Raw genomic sequence first — 24,626 nt, forward strand, 5'->3', positions numbered from 1 at the left:
TTAAGATAAGCTGTCTTTGAATCGAGGTTGATTCCTTATCTGAGGTGCTTATTTCTGGTCCCTGAGTGTTGCAGTATTCTTTCTATGGTTCATCAGGCCATAGAACCAGTAGAACCGGCAAAAGAGGACAGAGGACAGGAGGAGAAGGCCCACACGCACTGGTTGTGCGGGGGCCTTCCCCTCCTGTTGTGCATCATTTTCCCTGGTTCCACTTTAAGTACATTATGAACCAACTATCCCAGCAGTTTACTCTCTCGAACAAACGTTTTCTTTTAAAGTTCTAGCCCCCCAATGTCTGTGCCATAACTACCTGATAAATAAATAAATGAATAATTAACTACCTCATAAATAAATAAATAATTTATTGCAGGAATGAATATTTAAGTACACATCGATTATCTATACCAATAACCATCCTTTTCAGTGACAGATAAAGCTTAATGCTCATTAGTTGAGAGTGCAGGTTTCTTGCTAATTTGTTTTCTCAGAAGGAAGCGACAACACAATAAATGGGATGGGAAGATAAGTAGACATAAGTAGACAAGCGCCTGTGCTTCTTCCAAAGTTATGTACGAAGCAGCCCAAGTTTCAACCCTTCTCAGGTTTTTCTCAAAGCTGGGATCGGCACTGACCAAAGGTAGTTGCATTCGTCAAACTCTTCAAGCGTTTCAGTATCTAGGCTAAAGGTGGTCCATGTGTGTATAACATTACTTTCTTAGAAGTTAGAACTTAGAAGGCAGGTTTTATGTGGTAAGTTGCTAATATGCCCTGCCTAATTACTTCGCAGCTTTTTCCAGAGATGGGTAGTTATGCTGACCACTGTAATTGCGGTTTCTTAGTACTTGGGCTAAGCAATAGCTTTAATTTTGGGGCATGCGTACCCTGACGGCGAGTGTTGACGCGGAAAAGAGTGAAAGAAAAAAAAAAATAACAACAAAGGACGTTGCCTGAAATAAAGGAAGGAACAGTACAGGAAAGGTGGAAAGGTTAACCAGGGAACTGTCCCGTTGAGTATCCTGCACTTGGGGACGGGATGCTGGAATTACCCTATTTTCCGGTATATAAGTCTCGTTTTTTTTTTTTCCTGAAGTTTTGGTGGGTGCGTCTTATCGACTGGTGTGACTCATGTATGGAATAAATTTGGTAGGGAGCGGCTGCGTGTGGTCCGCGCTTGAAAAGGTGCCTGTGTGCTGCATGACGTCAGCGCATGTTAAGAGACACAGCTCAATGGTCTAAATGAATGAATTATTTGTTAGTGAGTTGGAGGAAGAAGGCTTTGATGGCTTTGCCTAAACACCGTCTGTAAGTACATGCCATCTGTGTGAACCATTTTTGAGAAGTTAGTTCTGTCTAGACTTTGGATGGTAGATGCATGTGTCTAGCACTGCTTACCGGGGGATGCGTTCAGAGGCGGTGGCCGCCGCAACCATGTACTTTCGCCGCACGTTCTAACAAACTGATCCTCTATAAGTTTACCTGATTAACAAGTGTGTTTCGTTCACCGGTGAGTCTTGTACTGCGGTGCAACTTATATACATTCTTTTTTTAAACTGCTGTTTTGAGGGGGGTGCGACTTATAGACCAAAAAATACGGTACCTAAAATTCTAAAAAGCTTGATTGCCGATACAAAAATCATATGGGTGCATTTTTATTTAGGACATCTTCTGCCGCAGGGGGGGTGGGGTGGAATGCTGCTTCAACATCTTGCAGTTGATGCCTTGCAGCATGCAAGGTGACTGCACCAAGCCCTTAAATTTCCTGCCGAGAAGGGGTGGCAGACAGGTCAAGTTTCATGGGCCGAGCACCTGAGTGGCCCTGAAACGTTCACCCTCTGTGTGCAGGTGGTGTCCCCTGGAGAGAACCTGACGTCGCTGCGGCCAGCTGAAATCAAGGCTACACTAGGTGGGAAGCCATTTGCAGAGCCCTCGTGCGAGCAGGCGCTCACGGGGTACGGGTTGGGGCGTGAAAGTTGGAGGTGGATGCATCCCGTGTGCCACGAAGATGGAAGGCTGGACATGCGCCTTCCATGTGTGAATTCCACTGAAGAAGCGCACAGGGTGGGGTGAGGGTCAAGTGTACGCGGTGGACAGGGCACACATTCCCAATCGTTAGAGGGGACATGCCCTGTGTTAGCGTTTTGAACGAGCCAGCAGCTCTGCCCACTGCACCACTGCACTTCTTCAACGCAAAGAGGTTGTGGTGCCTCATCACAACGAGGAAACGCCATGCGACAGTTGCATCCACACTTGAGGACTATTTATTCGCACCTTCCAGAATAGCCCCACACGTGGCTGTCCGAACAAATGAGATGATGAAACGCTAGCACAAAGACACAGCTGAAGCAGTCCTTTTCCTGTTGAACCTGATCTGGGAAACAGGACGGCTGCCCAAATCATGGGAACGTGCGGGCATGAGTCCTGAGCTAAGATAAGGAAGGGGCCAGCGCTTAGCTGGAAACTACAGCCCAGTAGCCTCTGTAAGCTGCTTGCGTAACCAGGGACTTTTCTTGAACCTCACATCGCTGCATTCGCTGGAATGGTTCTTGCTTGGCGTCCTGTTGCACATCGAAGTTGCATGCTCAGGCAAACAAACCACTGACAGAGCTGCATGCCGGTGACTGACTGGGCATACATTGGCACCTTGCAAAGGTGGCTAACACCTATCAGGGTGCAGGGGCAAAGCTGTGGCATGCTGCTAGCTCCCCCGCACTGTTTCTCCTTGGATTCGCTACTGTTTCTGACTGTCGGAATGGTTTTCCCGAGAGCTGTTTAGAAGCAAAGGTCACAGTGCAACACGGTCAGAGGTGCCGACCGGAGGCCATGAAACTGTGGCAGATGTCATCAAGGGCTTCCGCTGCCCTTCTCCTGATGCAGAGCAGTGTTCGTGCTTCCTCCAAATGAAAGAATTCCCATTAAGAACAACTTTTCTTTTTTACCACATCTTTTTGTCGCTGTCTCTCCTTTTTATTTCTGAATGGAGGTGCTGTGGGGAAAAAGCAAATGTGTGTGACTTGGCAGCCTCCGGCCATTATTAGCCTCGGTGGCGCCAGTGGCAAAGAACCATTTCGAATGCTCATTTCAAAGACCAAAGTTTAATGTGTTAAATTTGTTCCAAGTGGTGGATCAAAAAACTGCTTCAATTATTCCATTCACCAGGGTATGGCATTGGAAAATGTAAAGATTACAGTTTTATGACCAACACTGTTTTGTCTGTTGTTTGACCAAAATTGGCTAATTATCCCTAAATTATCTTGGGAGCTAATTGACCAACTGAAAAAATAATGGCATGTTTGAAGGTGGGGGAGGGGGAAGGAGCAAGACGGATGAGTTTCAACCTCATAATCAATCAGATTAGTGGGGGCTTGTCCCAGTGTTTTATTACCGTTATTATTATTATTATTATTTATTTTTTTTACACAAAAGAGTTTGTAGGTCACAGGAATTTCCGCTGAGTCTATGTTTTTTCAAAAGCTGCAACCACCTGTTTTCAAACATTATTGCCCGTACTTTCAGTGAAGTGTTTTGCATTGTGATACAAGTACAATTGCAAGGTTTTTGTCAATGAATGGGAGAGCTGTTACCCTGTGCGACTACTGCCAGTGCCTATTTTTACATGACACGCAATGGCAAAAGTCCGAGATTTCTAGTGGAAATGGCCCTGCGACCTCCCTGGTCTACGACGGCCATGGTGGGGAATCACGCCAGCATTTCCTACTCATTCCCCCACGCGGTAGCACCCTCCTCACAATGTGTAACGTGCCCTTTTGTGCTGCAAAAGAAATTTATAGAGAAATTGGAGAGAAATTAGAAAAAGGCTGACAGCTTTTGTTGTTCATTTCTAGACAAACGGGGCAATCGTTTGGCACCACAAAAGAGTCGGAACAGCTTTGAAAGGTGTGACGTTTCGGCTTAAAGCAAGAACTGACTGAGACTGGTGTCCCTTTAATAAAAAGGGCAGCTGTCGCTGCATTTTGTGCCCAAAAAGAGGGTGTAAAAAGGTGTGGCAGGGTCTTGTTGGTTGTGTTTGCAGACATGGGTCCCAACCCGGTGAAGGAACCCATTCAGGCCGACTGGTCATTTCCAGACGAAGTGAACGTGGCGCCGTGCCTCAAGTGGAGCGCCGTGGTCACCCTCAAGGGAGACTACAACCTGTGAGTTCTTGTCTTTCTGCCTGTTCACTGCCGAACCCGTCACGGGGCGTGAGGTTTCAGCCTTTGGTTGTGTAAGCATGTTTCTTGGGGGGCTTCAAGTGACAGCCTGCATGGGCAGCATGCACCTGAGTAACGCCCAAAGACAATGGGGCTCTTGGCCTTTTGTGGCACAAATTAAGATGTAGCCGTCAGAAAAATTTGTAACTGCCTGTGTATGCTTTTGATAACCGAAATTTCACTTAAAAGCCACAGAAAACCCGATCTCATAAGTTATTAATAAATTAGGTCGTGTCCTGATAGTAAAAACACCATCGTAAACGTGGCCACCGTTTCCTAACCATTGCTACAATAGAAAATGTTTACATGTTATTGTAATCTGTAGCCCTTATATAGCGTATTTACTCGCGTAATGATCGCACTCGCGTACTGATCGTACCCGCGTAATGATCGCACCCCTGAAGTTCGTCGTCAAAATACGACTTTTTTTATTTCCCACGCAATGATTGCACCCTGAACTTGCCGCAGCCATATGTCGTACGTGTGCCAAGTCTATCTGTCAGTGGTTGTGCTTACCTATGCTTGCTCCTCTTTCAACGCGGACGTGGCTGTGTTATTGCTGCAGACTTGCCAATATTAGCGATATCGACAAACATGAGTTCATTATTGGTGCGGAAGAAACTCTCCCTAAATGCATGTAATGAACTTACAAGACAAAAAAAAAAAAAACGCCCTCAGCTTGCTGCGTCGGCAGCCGTGTCTACAGTTTTGATGTCCCGCACTGTGACAGCAGCAGCCATTTACTGGTCGACCTGTTCTCACCTCACAGCAAACTTGTTCCAGCGCGTACCGGAATACATGAAAACACTGCTTTGCGTCATTTTGCAACGCGGCTGGCGGTGGTCCAGGGAGTTCTTATTATGTTTTTATTTATTATGTTTATTATGCTTGTGAGGCCTATTGTAAAAATTCCAACCTGCACCTTGCTTGCGTTTTCTGCGCTGAAACTTTTTTCGCAAAAAATTTACCTTTCGTAATGAACGCACGCCTAAATTCGCATCATATTTTAGGGGAAAAAAAGTGAGATCATTATGCGAGTAAGTACGGTATTAAGGTAACAGCTTCAGTTTTGCTTTAATAAACATTTTAACTCGACAGAAAAGGTAACACCAAGAATAGACCTACTTGATGCGCCATAGAACGCCGAGGCGTCCATCTTGCTCTCTTGTATTGGCAAAGCATTCGTGGATGGTAAAGGCGCGGCATTCACAAGATCGTGGCGGCAGCGTTCCTTAGAGTGGGAAGTGTCAATGCTAGCCGAGCGGTTCATGTGGGGATGGCGACAATTGTAACTCCCAAAAACGCTCTTAAACGTCGTGGGCACAATTGTACATGCCGTGTCGCAAAGGGATTAGGTTAGACTCGCCGTGAGTAGTCCACCATAGGGAATTGCTTCTCGGACAGTGTGCGGTGAGTCCCAGGCTGTGGGTGTGAGTGCCCTCTCCGGCCCTTGCATGCCTTGCAGGCACACCGTTGAGGCCAACGTGGAGCCACGGGTCGACCCTGGCTGCGAGCAGTTGCGGGTGACCCTGTGGCATCTCACCGCGGAGGCTGCGGCTGAGGGGGACTGTGTCCACGACATCATGCTATCGCAGCAGCTGTACGCACCGCTGCCAGTAAGTTCAACTGCCTGTGAGGACAAATGCCTGTCGGCAGCACCAGGCAAGAGTCCTGGCGTTGCGTTTGGTTTGGGAATTTCCAAATGAGAGCAAGGAGATTCTGCCTCCGTTTGGCCTGCAGCTGGGTGCTGATTTGCGGGCGGGCCGTGTGGCCCTCTTGAATGTGTCCTTTTTCCTCTCAGTGGGCGTTTCCTCTCAGTGGGCACGTAATATCTGCTTTTAACTCTTTCGCTACCGCGCCTATCAAAATCGATCAATTTCAATACTTTTGGGAGCGCCTTTTCATAGCGTTCCACGTGTTTCTTGAACAAGTAAAGCTGTTCGGAGTTAGATCAGAAAATGGCCTTTCAAAATCAGTTTTGCTTTCATTTTTGCTACGCAAATGGGATTTTTGACACGCTTTTGAATCACCTGGGTGTGGAAAAGGGGCGTGGTCATCGCGCATCACTGCTACCAACGAAGAATGCGTGCAACTCTGCACCAGCGCTTGTTTTTTGCTATCAGGGCGGTAATGGGGAACTAGCAAACGATTTTCAATCGTCCGGTTCGCGCTCTGACAGTAATAATCCCAGAAGTCGTCTGAAAATGTCAAGCAGTGCCTGGTTGCAAAGCTACTTTATGATTTTAGGCAGTTTAATTGCCTTTGCGCACGTTGTTCTAAGTACTGTGGTAGTTCTACTTACCCCAGGACCATTCGCAAACAGTTTACAACAGTTTCGGTTTTGTTTCTGCATCGCGAAATTCATATTTAGCGCTACTACGCAGTTACCCAACTTCAAGGCTACCTGCCATGGCGCCTGGAGCGTCCGCAACTGATCCTCGAACAAAGCACGGCGCTCCTGATTTCCCCCCACCCTAACCCGATTTCTGCGATAAGAACTTCAGATGCAAGTCAAAAGATCACACCCAGTCGCCAGATATCTGTTCCGCCGAGGACAGCGCTTCAAACCGGCCTTACACTGCCAGCTGTTCGACTTCCAGTTTCGTTTCCATGCGAGGGTATATCCGGGTGTCTAATGTTGCTGCTTAGTTGAACTGTCTATTCGGACGGAGTCTCCAAGAAGTTTTTGTACTGTTTCACTTGAAAAATGTTAGGTGGCGCTGCAATAGAGGAGGCTCGTTGTGCTGATCTTTTTCATCGCGCAACTGCTACTCGGCCAAAGATCGCAGGGCACGATTCTAGCTCATCGTACCTCATTTTTGCAAGCAAGGCTGCAATTGCGAGTAAGAAGATGATAATAAAGCTCAGCTTTATGTTTTGAGAGTTAACTGACCGTGAACGACAACAAGCATCAACCACGGCGTTCCGTTTTCAACTTCATGCATGTTTTTTTCCACATCGCGTGCTTGTCCCAAATATTGTGCTCGCTGTAAATGGAAAGTCAGCCATTGACATGATGTTTTTACGTTATGTGGGGGCAAATTGGTGCCTCTGATAATGACAAACCGCCAGATTTATTCCAGGAAACCACCCGAAATTGCACATTTCGAATTGGAGGTTGGGCTTCACCGCATGACACGATCACCGTGCATGCTAACATTTTTTTTTTATATCTGACAAACTGTTCGGCGCAAGTCGACATTTTTTCTAGGGCGTGTTTTTGAAATGTTTCCCTACAAAATGTATATTCTAATTTTTTTCTACTACCGGTGGTTTGATATACACAACTCCTTTTTTATCATTTTTTTCGACGTGACAAAAATTTTGGTTTTGATATTTTTTTTCGCAACTATGATGTATAAAAACCTTTAAAAAATCGGTGTTATTGGAAATGCCATTAAATAATCTGCATTTTGTGTTCCTGCAATTAGTGCCTAACCAATTTTTTAGCAGGAAAAAAAATATTTTCTTGGACCCCTAAAATTAGTCAATTTTCCGGCGGTAGCGAAAGAGTTAAGGGGCCATGCAGGCAAAATACAAGTTGGTTTTGTTCAAAAGATTTTATGTTTTTTAGTGCCCCCAGCGCTTGTCCAGCAGCAAACGATGCTGTACTCTCTGAGAAATTAAACAATTTAAGGCAAAATCTTAGATCTCCAGTAAATCATGTGTTTCATGAAATCTGCGATGACGTATCCAGAGCAGATACTTGAAGCAATTGCTGGTACGGAGACTAGGGCTGCAGCAAACAGCCAAACATGTTCTCTTTTTTTTTTTACTTGCTTATCGTTCGTCCTCCCAGATGGCGCCACAATACTGCCCAAGACCGCTGTCCGCACTTCCTTTGTTTTTCACCGGATTTGTACCGGGATAATGTTTGTTATGGTTGATGGCACTCATTTTGTGAAACAGTGGGTGTGCTCGACAAACAGAGTCACAGAAGACAATGTCACTTATGCCAGTTGGCCAGTGTAAGCTTGTGGGATTCTACATTTCACACACTAGTTATTTCCCACACCGCAGCCATCCGCGCTCAGCAAACATGCCTTGCGAGCGCCGGCTGCGGACGGGTCCGTTGTTTGCGGAGACAGACAAAGGCAGGAGGCGGCGAGGGCAAAACATCAATGGCAGCATTTATTGCAAAGTGCAAATCAAATACACTGCATACAGACTAATCGTAGGCCATAACGGTAACATTGGGAGCGAGGCATTAAACAACGCTAGAGATCGAGATGGTTCGACTCACCGATTGCATACCGGAGCAGCGGAGCGCTGCTCGTGCGAGCGCGGGTGCAGTCTCCCAGCTCGTCCGAACGCGTCCTTTGTGGCGCGTTCCCCAGGTCAGGACCCGCGCGCCGAAACGTCCGCGCGCTACCGGATCCCCAAGACAAGAGAGCGTCCCCTCGTCATGCTACGTCCCACCAGACTTCGCCTTACGGTGGCGCTAGTATCGAGGAAGAACTGGTTCTCGGGTAAGGCAGAGGAGAAAAGGGTCAACGCTTCCACCAGGGCGGAAACAAACCGTCCGGTCGCTGGCGCCCTCCCGTATGGTTCCCGTCGCGTGAGCGAGGCGCGTGTGCACGCCGGCCGCAACGGGAAGCTAGCCAGAAAAGGGGTTCGCGTGAAAGTCGCGATCCCCACATCCCTCCCTCCTAAATTCCTTGCGTACGCCGGTGAGAGCTGACTACAGGACTAGAGGCGACGAAAAGTTCGTTCGTCGATTAAATCGTTAGTCACTGCATCGTGTTGCCTACGCCGGCTTCCACTCGTCCAATGCCACCGCTGGTAGTGTACCAGCAGGCCCGGTCGTCGCCCGCTGATGTCTGCAGGCGGGTAGCTCCGGGAAGAATCGCACCATCCAACCCAAGCAAGCGTTGCTAAAGTGGCAGCACATCCGTGATGGCCCGTGGCCGCCGAGCGACCAGACTGCCGACTCTCTCAGCCAGGCTGGTGACGGCATGCCGCACCGCACCCCTTCAGCAGGCTCGGCAGCTCGCCCGGAACAGTAGACAGCAGCATAAACACGCTCCGTCATGTGGTCCAAGCCGGGGTGGCTTAGCTGCACAAAGAAACTCCCCGCACCTTCAGTGTACGGCAGAAAAAATAGCTCTCCGATCGCACCGCCATTGTGGCGCGATCCTAACGACAACTGCCGAGTTGTCAGCATTGCCATCGCTCTGTTAATGTCAACAAAGCCCAATAAATAGTCCAAACCCTACAATGTATAGGGTTGGAAAAAACAGGCTGCAGTAGCCCTTTGATCCCATCGATCATGTGGTTCGATGTCGAATATCACAACTGCCAAGGCTTCGGCATAATTACCAGCTTGTTAGCGTCAACAAAGCACGCCAAATTGTCCTAACCCTGCAGCGTGCAGGGTAGGGAAAATACGAACTCGATTGCATCGATAACGTGACACAATCCGATGGTTCAGCTGCTAAGTTTCTCAGCAATGCAACCGCTCTGGAAATGTCCACAGAGCTAGAACCTATTCTAACCCTATACGGTACAGGGCACAAAGAACACACACGGTCGCATCGACCGCCCGGCGCGATGCTTAACCACACAAATGCGAAAGCAGTATTTGCTCGCATCAGTAACACTTCATTCATACACATGAACGCGGAAACAGTATTTGCTCCCAACGACAGCCCTATGTTCACACACATGAACACCGCTTGCGTAAAAATGCTGAAATACGTTTCACCACACTGGCGCTGAGTTTACGTGAACAGAGCTTGGTCTCTCGAGCCGAACAAGAGGGCTCCTGCGACTTTACAATCAGCGGGCGCAAAGTTTGCCTCGCGTAATTCTCCCCGTCAGTGGAAGAGGGATGAGGCCCCCCTTCAGTCCCGTCGCCCGCGTGGCGCGACAACAAAAACAACTATGCTGCGGAAAGCAGTTTTTCAAGCAGCCAGGGGTCAAAGCAAGTCTTTCCTGAGGCGGGAGAGATTCCTTTCTCTCGCGCGAGGCGATCAACAAAAGAGGGGGAGCGCTCCATGCGCCCTCGCATTGTTCCCAAGGTCGTGCCTTCTCCGGGAGGACCGGCTGTGAAAGCCTTCGGGTCACTCACTTCGGCAAACCACCCGCATCCAAAAACACAACAAAATAAAACAGACCAAACGAAAGAAACCCTGAACGTGCCCGTACGTGCAGCCGTGAGGAGACATCTGCTTTTTTAGGGTCCTACTCGCTCGCTGCAACACGAGCAGCTTATGAGCGAACGGCGCCTACCGCATTCAGCGGTATCGGAGCGCCCGTGCCAGGCTGCAATACCAGCTAGCCTTTTGCGGCACACGTGGCCCGGCCACACGGCTCCCAGAGCCTCGACTCCCGGAGTCGACAAAACACAAAGAAAAACTCGGACCCAAATTGCAGCTTCCGTACACACTCACTTCGGGCTGACACAACGGCGCGGGCTCCCGGCCTCGCGTGGATGCAAACTCGGAAACCCTTGTTTCCATAAACAACAACGTCCCGACAAAAAGTCGGAGACCACGTGTTAACTGGCAGCGATGTCCTGCCATATACACGATTGCTGCAAACTCGGCGCTTAACAAATTAAAAACGCCGCAGCAATAAATAATTCGCCTCACTCTCAGGAAAGTTGGCCTCTGCTAATAACTCGCTCCAATCAGTTAGGCCTGAAGTCTGTTGTCTGTGCTCGGATCGTCCGACGCCAGAACAAAAGATGCTGCCGTGCCTCCTGCTCGTCTCCGCAAACAAGGCCTCACGTTGGGGCGCCAAACGTGGGATTCTACATTTCACACACTAGTTATTTCCCACACCGCAGCCATCCGCGCTCAGCAAACATGCCTTGCGAGCGCCGGCTGCGGACGGGTCCGTTGTTTGCGGAGACAGACAAAGGCAGGAGGCGGCGAGGGCAAAACATCAATGGCAGCATTTATTGCAAAGTGCAAATCAAATACACTGCATACAGACTAATCGTAGGCCATAACGGTAACATTGGGAGCGAGGCATTAAACAACGCTAGAGATCGAGATGGTTCGACTCACCGATTGCATACCGGAGCAGCGGAGCGCTGCTCGTGCGAGCGCGGGTGCAGTCTCCCAGCTCGTCCGAACGCGTCCTTTGTGGCGCGTTCCCCAGGTCAGGACCCGCGCGCCGAAACGTCCGCGCGCTACCGGATCCCCAAGACAAGAGAGCGTCCCCTCGTCATGCTACGTCCCACCAGACTTCGCCTTACGGTGGCGCTAGTATCGAGGAAGAACTGGTTCTCGGGTAAGGCAGAGGAGAAAAGGGTCAACGCTTCCACCAGGGCGGAAACAAACCGTCCGGTCGCTGGCGCCCTCCCGTATGGTTCCCGTCGCGTGAGCGAGGCGCGTGTGCACGCCGGCCGCAACGGGAAGCTAGCCAGAAAAGGGGTTCGCGTGAAAGTCGCGATCCCCACAAGCTCAACGCGCCTGACGGCTGCGCGGATATAACAAGCACAGTGTGCGCAGTGCCCACTGCTGCTTCTATTTTTACGTGTGCGTTTGTAACTTCCATTGTTTACCTCACCATTCTTTCTACTGTCAAAAGAATTTGCACTAAATTTAAGTGCCAATTCTGCAAGCCTGTAAGCCCCGCCTAACTTGCGTTTGCTTTTGCCGGCTTCAGCCAGTAACACAGCTGTCCATAATACGTCATAGAGTCTAGTGCGGGAAATGAGCTAATGGGACTCATGGCCATTCTCTTTTTGCCCTTATTATGTTGCTTATTTGAGCGCAGTTTGTGTTCAAAGTGGTGTCAGTGTTAGTCTAACGAGGCAATCTTTTAAATCAACCAAACTTCCGTTTTGTCTGCGTGTCCCTTTTTTAACAGCTAGAAATAGAATGAAATTTAAGAAACGTGCAACAAGCTCAACATTCAACAACGGAGCAATATGGTTTTCCGCTAAGCGTAAGTTTACTGTTCACATTACTAGCACAAAAAATAACGAAGGCGATTACTTAAAGGGACACTGAAGTGAATTTGTCAAGTTCCCGTTTTTGCTTGCACTGTGTAGACTGGCTCAAATTAGCACACTTTTCATCGTTTTTACGATTGACAAATCGGTAATTATTTTACAAAGCGCGAAAGAAGAAAAACTACCATGCGCGGTTTGCGGCGGCCGCACCAACTAAAGCTGTGACGTTAGGAGGAGCGGGCACCGTGATTGGACGATGCCCAAGGTGAGTAACCAAACAAGTTTCGGTTTCGGTTTCGGTTCTGTAAAACACAACCGGTGGCGTTGTTGGATGGGCATTCTCAATAACTCAGTAATCATCGTACCGCGCTTCTGCCATGTTGTCAGCTGTAAAAATGCATAAAGATAAGCCTCCCAGGACGGCTTGGAATCGTAGCATTCACTAGCCGAGGCCTACGCGGTGCATGGACGCCCTCCGCATACCCGCAGACGCCCAAATGTCATGCGCTTTTCCCCCATATTTGGAGCTTGCCTCACTCATGCCTGTACCGTAAAAAGCGTGTTCGCACCAGGCCAAGGGACTGTTCATTCTGGCCTGTGCCCACTGCCCGCAAGCAGTCGGTGCTTATGGCAACAGCACGCCAACGAGAACTCGCTAGCGCGCCAGTGCCAGCCTGCGCGCGTTCTGTGAACTAGTTTGTGGAGCCATGAACGTTGCGGCCCAAAAAAAGGTGAACTCAATGTAGAAAACATCGGCAGAAAACGAAAAAGTTAACTTACAAAAAAAAAAAAAAAAAAAAAGCAAGTACCTGCGGGGACTCGAACTTGTGACTTGCACAGCACTTGCGGTGACATACCTAGCCTCCCAGACCACTCGGCCACGGGACGGGCTCCGCCGGCCTTGGTAATATCAAGTACATATATTACAACAAGTTTACACTTTTATTTAGTTTTGGCATTTCAAGCAACTTAGGTGACTATTTGTTGTATTGTGCTCGTGCAATAAGCGTCCCCCGAGTTTCCACAATAGCTCACATCTAGCAATTGCATTTCGTAGACGGAAAAGCGTTCGCAGATGCGTAGTCGTGCTGCTGACGGCTGTGCTTGTTCGCCCAGCGCAAAAAAGTGCTTCCCGCAACCTATTTTTACGCTGTACGGTAAAAATATCAGTTGATTTTATTTCCTTAGTACCTATATTGACTTCGCTGACTCTTCTCCCGCCTTCAAAAGGCCTTATATTTTCCTACTGGCGTACCAGTCAGCGAAGCGTCGCATGTGCGCTTGTGCAGCGCTTGTGTGAAGCGACCTTGACTTGGAGCTAGATACAGTGTACAAACTAACCAAGTAAAGAAAGGCACATTCTTCCATTCCCAAACGTGTCCTGGCTTCGTTTCAACTGAGCGAACGAATTGCGACGACCCGTCGGCGGCCGGCGGACGAAACGCTGGGCCTACTGACTCTGTCTGAAGGCCGGGGAGCCGTGCAGTAGTACAGCCAATTGCGAGCTCGGCTCCTCGCGACGTCACACGAGAACGCCGCAGAAAATGGGCGAGCGTAAAGAGAGGAGGACAGCATTTTCGAATTAATTTTTCTACTAAATCGCGTAAACGCGCCCAGAGTGGTCGTAACATGGCCTGGGGACTCCGGACTACAATTTGCGCACGTAATCCCGCAATGTTTACATATCACTTCAGTGTCCCTTGAAGTGCCCTGTTGAAGCGACAGGTTCTTGTGGCATCCACCCTTGACTGTGGGGTTTGTTCACTTGGTGTGTCAGTCAGCCTGGTGGGGGCAGGAAGTTGTTGAGGGCCCACAAAAGGGCTCTGGCCGCCAGCCGTGAAGCGGCCTTGAATGTGTGCACCACAATGACTGCTGTGCCTGTGATGCAGGAGCACTCTGCGGACGTGCGCTTCGAGGACGTGTCCCCTGGAAACTACTGTGTCCGGGTGAGTGCCGGGGCTTCCCAGGTTGGCCGATGTTGGGGCCTGTGTGACAAGTCTTCTGGAAAGGGAATGAGGGAAAGCTATGGCCCCTAGAGATTTAGCTAGTCTGCCTTCCGCACAACTCTCCGCACGAAAGACAGCACAGCGGTCGACCACAGTGCCATTTGCAGTTGCAAAATTTTTCAAGAATTGCTTTTTCAAAAAGTTATTCTTTGCTTTCCTAACTCGGTTTTTTTATGTTGCAATTCGTTCTGCATTTGCACAACTGCCTCAAACAATTGGAGCTTGTGCGGGCACTCCAGCACGACATAGGTTCAACGGGAAGTACGAAATTTGCAGTTGTCACTCGGCCTACAGCACACTGTATGTCAAAACTAATCCAGTAGCTGATCATGTGGCTCTAAATAATCCTTCCAAGTTTCGGTAAAGCTGTCGAAGCGAATTTTTAACACTGTTTTTTCTCGCCAAAAGACCGCAGATAATGCGCAGTAGACGACTGCGCAATAAGGAATGCATCTCGCCGACCACATGGCCGCAGTTTTTTTTTTACTACTGTTGCTTTGAATGCATGGTAAACACTTGCAGGTTGAACAAATTAGGCTCCTTCAGCACAACAAATTTATGTCAGCTCCCAATTACCATTTTTTTCCCAGGTCGTCGGGCGGTGAGGCACCTGTGTAGTTTATTTTGTCACCAACAGATGGCGCCACTGTACAGAAAAAATCCTAAACAGTGAACCAATCGTACCAGAATCACTTTTTGATGCATAGGGCCTATGGGGAGTTTCGCAACTACTATATCAAGTAACTCTGGGACTCTGGTCTATACGGCGTTTGTTCATCGACTCTGGCAACCCCATGACGTGTGAAGGCAAAGCTATGTTCTGCTTCACACGCACTCCAACTGTGGCTTGTTAGAAAAAAATGCAAGCAAACGCTTATAGTTTTGCGGAATGCCACTGTCAGTTTGCCTAACACTGTTGTCTACCGGACATGGAAGCGAGGCCTATTATCTAATCACCTTTGACTCTGCGCTTGAGGTTTACCCTTTGAACGGTGATAAAGCGATGCAGTGTCTGTGGGACCTAAGCTAGATAACTCAGCATATTGTAAATTTCCAGATATAGCACAACAACTTCGTTCCTGGTTTGGAGTAGGTTCCAGTGTACGGTAGAACGCCTAATATAGTAGATTGGTAGATTATTATTATTATATCATTATAATTATGGTTGTTATAATTCTTGTTATTATTATAAGAATTCTTTATTCTGAAGGGGTAACTGAAGGTCTTGTCATGGATGGAAAAAGCAGTGAAGGAAACGAGGACGTCTACATTCTTTTGTGCATCCCCATGGTGCTTTGCGAAAGTCCACAAGGACATGATGGTCTCTTTGGGTGGTCCGGCCCAGAGGAGGCAATGCCCTCTCCTGGAGGGTCCTGATGTTCAGCGGAAGATTGGCTTTTCTCTCCGCCAGGATCCCCGAGATAAATAAATTAAACTTAGCTGTAAGGGGCTGGCAGAGGCTGTCGTGGCAGCCCTCTGCCAAACGGCCTTTCTGGCTGCTCCAAGCCTGCTACAAAAGGCAATTTTGCCTGCTCCCAGGACTGCTCTCAAACCCACGTACCCTGTTCCACCCCTGCGTTAAGAAACCCTGTCAACTTGTACGGCCGTTCCTCATTGGCTAATTCAAACATCGACCAGGTTTAGGGGAAATCCCCAAGGTGGGGTAAGTTTCTGCGAAGGAAAGTTCAGCATCCACCTCAATGCAGCCGTACGGCTACAAAGGAAAGCTGCACAGCTTTCTCAGAAACTTCGCAGTTGAAGAAAAATTCGTCCTGGTCCAGGATTCGAACCCGGGACCACCGCTTCGAATCAATTCGAGTTGTTGATCAATTCGTCCTCACGCTACAAATGGCTAGCCTCTGGTTTAGCTCAGTTGGTAGAGTGACTGCCCCAGTTACGCGAGGTCGCGGGTTCGATTCCTGGCCGCGGCAGCCGCTTTTCTGATGGAGGCGAAAAGCAAAAACGCCCGTGTGTGCGAGATTTCGGCGCACGTTAAAGATCCCCAGGTGGTCAAAATTAATCCGGACCCCTCCACTACGGCGCGCCTCATCGCCTGCGTTGCGTCGGCGCGTTAAACCCTTCAATCAATCAAATCAAATCAATGCCCCAGTTACGCGGTGGTCCTGGGTTCAAATCCTGGACCAGGACAAATTTTTCTTCAACTGCGAAGTTTCTGAGAAAGCTGTGCAGCTTTCCTTTGTAGCCGTACAGCTGCGTTGAGGTGGATGTCGAACATGCATGATTCATGCTGATGCTGTGGCCCCATCTCCGCTTTGTGTGTTCAATGAGCTTCGTTGGATTGGAACAAGTTTCCCCCCTCGAGTTCAAGCTAATAAGATCTGACAGTATAATATACATGGATACCGACCTGTAAAAAAGCTGCTGGAATACATAGTCATGTCAGAACCACAAGGGCTGTGCCTTTCAGTGGAACAATTGTAAATGGTCTTTCGCCACAGCTGTAGTGGCTTTGTGAGCTGTCTCTATTGGAAGAACGATTGGCCAGGTGGGCAGCGTTGCAATGGTGATGTGCCATGCATTTTAGTGGCCAGCCTTTAGCGACAGCCAGCCAGTGCGTTGATATTATGCATTCATTTATGCATTCATGTTATGCAAGGGTGAAAAAAAAAAAAAAAAAACACCAAGAAGCCCTATGCCAGCATGAGGCTCTTTGCTAGGGAACTGCTTTGGTTGGTGGATGCATGCAGCGCTGCTTGTCCCTAGGTTTGCTTGGTTGATGCCATTCATGCAGTTGGCCCACCGTGAAGGGCATTACACAGGCAACAATCCAAAGGTCGTTTGAACTGTGGCAATCTGCGCCCACAGCTGGGTTGTTTTGCCATTGTACTCCATCGGCGAGGCAACGCGGGGCATTGAGAGGAAGGGTTGCTCGACAGGCACCGGCATCACTTTCTCGCACGTTGTATCTGGCAGCAGCGCCAAGCAGAGGTCGGCGGACTCACTCAGGAGTCCACTCACTCAGACTCATATGGACTCAAACTCACATGTGAGTTTGAGTTTGAGTGAGCGTGAGGCTAGTGTGACATGGTGAGTTTGAGCTTGAGTGAGTTTGAGCCCGACTGAGTTTGAGTACGCCTGAGACCGAGTGAGTTCTGATTCCATTGTGAGTTTGAGTGCATTTTTAGTTTGAGTACATTTTGAGTTTTGAGTACATTTTGAGTTTGAGTACAATTTGAGTTGGAGTACATTTTCAGTTTTGAGTACATTTTAAGTTTGAGTACATTTTGAGCACTGAGTCCGAGTGAGTTCTGAGTTTTGCGCTCACTGTGAGTTTGAGTTTGAGTGAGCGCAGATGTGCTGCTCAGCAATGAGTCTGAGTTTGAGTGAGGGGTGATTCGAAAATAAATTTGTGAGTGAGTTTGAGTGAGCCGCGCTACCTTTGCCGAGGCATGGCGCCAAGGCAACATATAAAGCAAATTGGATGCGACGCACACTGGGTTTTGTAGTGCTTCCCAGGGTACTCAGTTTGCTCTCGATTCGACTTGCCCCTACCTTGTATTCTCCTTTTTAGTTAAATGGAGCTTACTCACTTGGGAAAAGCCGTACAACTGGGGCAGTTTGGGAACCTGAGCTTGGTGGGCAGCATGCTTAAAGGGACACTAAAGGGTGGGAACAAGTTGGCTTGTATCAATAGATTGCAGTACCAAGAGTCTAAATACAACTTCCTCACAACTAGCAGTTGTTCATTCGGGCAGAAAATGCAAGAAACGAGAAAACAGCGGACGACTGCCTGTACGCTTTTAGATACTACCGTTGGTGACGTCACAAAAGTGGTGAACGGCGAGAGCTCATTGGAGAAGCATCTATACATGTTTTCCTCTAAAATAAACAGTTTCTAAGTGGTTGGACACGCGGAATCAATGTAAATCAAGGCTTTCCGTGAGCTCATCGTACCTGAAAAACACAGACTACAGCTTTTGTTCACTGCAAGGCAGGCTGTTTCCCTCGCTATTTAGTCAGCTCTAATGTTTTCATTTTTGTTTTCGAAAAGCATTGGTGCGCAACTAGCGAAGTCGATAGCCTACGACTGTGAGCGCCCGAGCTTCTGCAAGCGATATACGCTGCAGGAAGCAGCTCCCTTGATTAGAAGCAGTAAAAGGAACAAGATGAACTGCAGGTGGTTAAGCGAGCCGCCTGAGCTTCCAATCTCCTTTTCTTCGCACGTGGGCTAGGAGGGGTAGGGAATGAGTAACATTTTATTTAAAATATTGATATCCCTAAAGCGTGTCTGGTTCGAACATAATCGCCCCTGAAATGAACCTACTGCAAGTGGCTAGCTGACCGATCCGCCCATTCACCTCAAGCTGCCGTAAAGCGTGCATCGCTCTCCGTTGTTATGTTTGAGCCAGCTGGAATGCGGTGAAGAGTGTTTATTTTACACTAGGTTTGCGCCGCGGCAGAGCAAATGAATATGGGATGGCTGTGATCGCCAGACGACGTGAAGGGAGGGCACCCTCCTGAACGACGCCAGCTGGGACGCTGCACTTGATATTCGAAATGGCGCTTGTTACTTCAAAATTGGCTTTGTCGCAGTCCTCCAGGCTCCATGCTCGGAGCGGCTCACTGGGGTCTGGGATGCCGGAGTAGGCGGGCACGCCAGCCGCTTGAGGAACCAAACCCATTTCTGATCCCGTCGGTGGAAAATCATAAAAGTCCAAGCCAGCCTCTGTGGCCACAGAAACGTTGCCGTAGTCGGCCATGGCTTGGAGACGTAAAAGCTACCGATGCCAGCATTTATGCTCTAGACCGCATTGAGCCTTCACTCCCATTTTGTGACGCAATGGCTACGTCACAAAAAAATGAAAGGGAAGCGGGCAAGAGAAATGCTAGCTTTGTTTGCTTATTTCTCAGCAAATAACACAACCTTCCTCACTGAACAAAAGCTGAGAGAAAGTGAGAGAGAGAAGAAAGAGAAGAGCGCTTTGTCCCGTGTACTCACTTGTCCTTGTTACTGTAGCGCTTTTCCCACCGTGAACATGTACCAACACGCCCAGCTCGCAGTTCTTCTGAGAGAAGAAACTTTAATGAGCCAAAATAAATTGTGCGGTGGCTTCCTAGTCCGGAAGTCCATGGGCAGTCCTGGCTCTGTCCACTCGGTCAACCAAGATCATCTGGTCGTCGAGGCTTGAGCTGGACAACATGCTCTCCCACTGCTCACGGGAAGGGTTGGGAATGGGAGGAAGGTCGGGGTTTCGGTCGCACTCCCAGGCGATGTGGTAGAGGGTGCCTGAATTGCTGCAAAACGCACACTCCGGGGAGTATTGTGTGGGGAATGGGTGATTTAGTCGTACTGGATTTGGGAATGTGTTTGTTTGAATTCGTCTTAATTTGTTTTCCTGCATTTTAGACAAACTGCGTTGGGTGGGGGCAAGGTCCTTCTACCTAATCTATAATATTGCGTTATTTCCTGGAAAGTCTCAATCGGCGTTGGACTGAGCTCCTTCTCTGGGGCCCGGTTAGTAAGAGCACGGGCCAATGTGTGGGCTGTGTCTTTGCCCGGGAGATCGGAGTGGGCAGGGGTCCAGACGATTCTGACCGTGCGAGAGGGAGGGGTTTTGCTCAGGAGTCGCAGTGCTGTTGAAGAAACTGCACCAGCCGCGTAGCTTCTGCATGCCGCTTGACAATCGGTGATTATCGTAATCGCGGTGGTTTCTGTTCTATTTCTGGTTCTGTTATGGCCAAGGCAATCGCCACTTCTTCCGCTTCCGGGATGGAACTGGTCTTGATTGTGAGACTGGTGAGTGGTTGATCCCTTGAGGTGACCACTGCAACCGCTGCTCCTTGGTAAGGCTGGTATGGGGCGGCAACAGTGTACACTGCTGTGGAGTCTTTAGAATACCGCTTGTCGAGGGCCGCTGCTCTGGCTTTTTTTCCTCCCCTCATGATGGTCTGGGTGCATATTTTTTGGGAGGTTGGCGACACAAAAGCTGAAAGAGTTGCGAAACGTGTGACCTTTCAGTTGAAACAAATTTTCATTTAGCTTTTAGTGTCCCTTTAAAAGTGAGCCGGAAAGGAAGGCCTATGATTGGGGGAGGGTGGCACTCATGGTGAGTACAGATGTGAAACGAGGGGCTGCCAGTGGGTCTCACTCAGTCACGGGGACTCGTGGATGGGAAGGCCGGCAGGCAGTGTGGCTGCGTGTTGGTACCGGGGTAGCATTTCGGCTGGCGTACCTGCAAATTTTCCCGCCATTTTTTCGCGGGGCTACCATGGTTGCCAGACCAGGAATGCCCTACCCGCTAAAAGAGCGGTTGCAGGTGGTCGCCAGTTTATGTGACACCTTTGCCTAATGTACCAAACGTTTTCTATCTTTTTTTTCTCTCTTCGTTCGCTGCCTCCTTCCTCCCGCCATCCCTCCCTCTCCCTTTATTTCTGTTGTCCCGGCGCCGCCGGTTCCTCTCCGCCCGACTCACCGCGCGTAATACGCGCGCGTTTGAGGCCTGCGTGTGCGCAGCATTCGCTGTGTTTATTGTTTTTTTGTTTGTTTGTTTTGTTTTTATCACATTCGAAGCTACAAAAGATTCATGCACGCCGGTTCCAGCAGCGGCTGTGTTGATTAGCTCGCATCATACATTTGCGGGTACTGCAAACGTATTGGTGCCCGTAAAGGCCCCAATACGGATCTGTCAGTCCGCTCTGCTTACAAACCCCTGCGCTCTCGCGCCGCTGGCTCGGGCTGTACCGAGTAGCTTGTTTCTCAACGCTGAAACCAACCATTTGGTGACCATTTTCTGACAGCCCCAAGAAATGAAATCTGTTCATCGCGGAATATCCCCAAAATTTTTGTCGCGCGCATGTATCGGATTTGTTTTTCAGTAGGGTGCGTGCGTTGCGTGTTAATGTTACTGTTAACGTATAACTCGCACATTAAAGTGCGTCATGTGTGTGTGTGTTATGCTCCATCACGTGCTAGCTTTGTCAAAGTCATGCCATCGATAAGGGAAGAAGTACTCCCACCTCCCCTCGCGGGAACCCCTGTGTAGATGCGACACATAGGGGGTTCACGTTGCAGCGTTGGGCAGCGGAGGAACGGCGCTGGAACGATGGAGCGGAGCGGCGCAGACACCGTGTTTTATAGCGCGCATAACGGTGAGGGGACGCGCCGGCGCCAGTGCGTCTGCCGCGGCTATGACACAACACAATCCAACACAATCCACTTTAATCCAATCCAATCCAGTGCCCCTCGCGAGAGAGTGTTCGCTATCAGAGAGGAGAGGGGGTGAGTGGCGGAGAGCGCAGCTCACGAGGCGAGGAGAATGGGGGAGGGGCGGACGCCGACAACAATGCCGACGCCGGATGCAGGGACAAGGCGAGTGAATGAGATGCAGTCGCATCTAAAAACTCAAACGAGGCATTATGTGCCTGTACTGGTGGCTCTCCAGGTGCCAGGGGACCCTATCACCGTTTCAGTTGAAAATTGCAGCCGAGGCTATACAGGCAGAACTCGTGCCCTGCAGCCTCATTTCCTCTTCGAGAAGGAAGCACGAGGGAAGCATGGTGTGATGAAGGGGGCGCAGTGTGACGGAGGGCGACACCGAAGGCAGGGTGCGGTCTGTAGCAGTGCTGTGGCTTGAGAGGAGTGTCGGAGAATGGGTGCCATCTCCGCGAGTCATTAGAACTGCCGAGGGGGAAGCAGGGCCTCCACGATCGGCTGCTGCCAATCGCGGAGGCCGTGGGGAAAGCCACAACGCCTACACTTCACAGAAAACAGGGTGCTGAAAGAGCAAACACTCGCTGGCGCACAACGCTAACACACGCACGCTACCGAAAAACTTAGTATCTGTTATTTGCGCATGTAAAAAAAAATTGCGGATATTTTGCAACAAACGGACTCCAAATTTCTTGGGGCCGCCATTATTTTTGTGCATATGCAGTGCGCTACCAGCTAAAAAACCCCGTTTTTCTCTTTTCTCTTTTTTTTTTTGCTCTCGATACTACAAGACGTTCTGCCCCGCTCCCCCACCCAGATGTTCTCTCTTCCCACTCAGCGAGATCCGGCCTTGGTTCCAAGAGAGTGGAGATCGGTGACAGGCAATGTTCCCAGTCATTCGGACACCTGATCTACCGAATGAAGAAAGAAAAGCGAACGAAAAGAGAAAAAAAAAAGAAAGAAAGAAAAAGCTTTGGTACATTAGGCGACGGTGTCACATAAACTGGCGACCGCCTGCAGCCGCTCTTTTAGCGGGAAGGGCATTCCTGGTCTGGCAACCATGGTAGCCCCGCGAAAAAATGGCGGGAAACTTTGTGGGTACGCCAGCCGAAATGCTACCGGTACCGGAGGGCAGTATGAGCTCTCGCCCCCCCCTCACCTCTTTTCCTGCTGCCCCAGGTGACGCCCCTGTGCTGCAGCAACTCGGACAACTGGTCACCCTCTCCCTCTTCCTCCCCCCACCCCAGGTGACTCCTTTGTGCAACATGTCGGGCTGCCCCAGCCCGTGCCTCAACAAGAGCTCGGACTGCCTGAGCCTCACTTCCCAAGTGCTGGAGCTGCCCCCAGGTGAGCGCACCTCTCTTTACCAGGCTTTGCCACCACCTCTGTCACCCTGGTCTTCTGACAGCACTTCAGTGGTCGTCAAGTGCCTTGTCCTCATGCTTGGCACGGAATTTTCATCTCGTCGAGTTTTCAATCCGATTCCGAGGCTCTTACTTGCCACACAGGAATTCCTACCGGTGTTGCAGACTCTATCTGCAGCTTACAGTTCCACAGTAGCGCAGACCACCCTCCAAGCAAGCTTTAAGAGCAATTTTTCCCCCCGTCCCTCATAGACACCGCCTTCACTTTTCAGGAGCTCCAACGAGCATTTGATTCTCTGCACCACAACACTACCTCTGGCCGGAACAAAATCACGTGCAGGATCCTGATAAACCCTAACTCAGTCTCTCAACTGTCTCTTCCAGCTCTTGTCGACCATGTCTGGGACACTGGATTGACCCCCTCGTCCTTGAAACATTCTGACATTGTTTTCATCCCAAAACACGAAAAACCTGCACTAAAGACAATCTTGGACGCATTCCTCTTACCTCGTGAATAGGCAAACCCCTAGAATGCATAGTGCTTACCTGCCTCAAAGGGCGCATGGAACACCACTGTGCTTCCACTGCCCCAAACCGGCTTCCCTCAGAACAACACAGCTTTGCAAATTCCTGAGCTCCTCCCAACTTCACAGCCTCCTCACCCTCAACCTTCACAAAGCATTGACTCAGTATTACATGCGACCATGAGCTGAATGTACAACTGTATCAGATCCTTTCTCTCAAACCGCCCACCGTCCCGGGATCATCAGTTCTACCTTTTTATTTAGCCCCTGGCACCTCACAGGGCTCAGTCCTTTCTCCATCCCTTTTTAACCTGGCACTAGGCCAACTGATCCCCCTCTTTGTCCCTGTCCCCACCTCTCGTGCTCCATCTATGCCGATGATATTTCACTCTGGTCCCCACGTAGTAGCCCAGCCAAACTCATAGAAGCTCTTCAATAAGCATGTATGGTCATCAGGGTTCGTACAGGCTTCAAAAGCAAAAATTCAAGGATTTTCAAGAACTTTCAAGGACCAGAAAACACATTTTCAAGGTTCCCATCTAATGTTTTATCTGGGATTATTTATAACCTTTCAAACACAACGCAAAAGTTTTTTATTGCACAATACCTAAGCACTTAGTGCACATTTAGATTGGTGCTAACAGGTTCGTAAATGCTCCCCCAGCTTTATTTTTTTTATTTCATGGCTGGTATTTACAGGTTTTTCTTTTTTCTTTGTGTTTTGCTGGGGCTGTTTGATTGAGTATCAGCTGGAGCAAGTGTTGCTTCAAGGCAGGGTGAACTATGTGCACGTCCACCATTTGCACGTAAAAGCAAACGTAGATGGAGCGTATCAGGCACCGACTAGATGGAAGATGCAAGATAGAGATCACAAGCTCGCTTTCACTGGATTGTATCATGATATGGATTGGATTGACGAGTGCCTGCTCCCAATGTTGCCTTGTAATAATGAACATCCACCAAACTTGTAATTTCACGCAATACACTGAACCTTGATTGTTACAATGTTTCTTTATATTTGATAACACCTAAAATCCATGACAAACACTTTAAATTCTTGTGAAAAGGCCGGGTCATTGATTCTCTACGGAAAAATCAAGGGTATTCAAGGACCATTTAAAAATTCCAGGACTTTCCAGGCCTTGAAATTGACACTTCTATATTCAAGGGTTTTCAAGGTTTTCAAGGACCTGTGCGAACCCTGGGTCATAAACAGTCATGTTCGCTCCATAGGTCTCTATCTCCCCTTGCAAATCGGCCTTCATTATCGTTAGCAAGAACGGCAGAACCCCTGACCATGACCTCATCAACATCTCTATCAATAATATCCCAATTCCCGAAACGGACCCACTAAAATTATTGGTCTTACTTATCACTGCCCTTCTAAGTGTAGTGGTAATCTGTTATGCATTCATGTTATCACATTGTGTTATGCATTCATTACACA

The 24,626-nt window shown here is 49.1% G+C and overlaps 1 protein-coding gene across 1 annotated transcript in view; it reads left to right on the top strand.

Annotated features, from left to right (window-relative positions):
* The window catches only part of LOC144166529 (uncharacterized), a 65,683-nt gene that overhangs the window by 15,255 nt on the left and 25,802 nt on the right, over window positions 1-24,626 (top strand). The window contains exons 3-7 of the mRNA XM_077696036.1: window positions 1,843-1,903; window positions 4,031-4,151; window positions 5,674-5,824; window positions 14,004-14,060; window positions 22,539-22,638. Of these exons, the coding sequence (XP_077552162.1) occupies window positions 1,843-1,903; window positions 4,031-4,151; window positions 5,674-5,824; window positions 14,004-14,060; window positions 22,539-22,638 (490 nt within the window). The remainder of the gene's footprint in view (window positions 1-1,842; window positions 1,904-4,030; window positions 4,152-5,673; window positions 5,825-14,003; window positions 14,061-22,538; window positions 22,639-24,626) is intronic.

The sequence above is a fragment of the Haemaphysalis longicornis genome, unplaced genomic scaffold, assembly GCF_048455015.1.
Source record: "Haemaphysalis longicornis isolate Haplotype H1 unplaced genomic scaffold, Haemaphysalis longicornis Haplotype H1 scaffold_179, whole genome shotgun sequence".
Lineage (NCBI taxonomy): Eukaryota > Metazoa > Arthropoda > Arachnida > Ixodida > Ixodidae > Haemaphysalis > Haemaphysalis longicornis.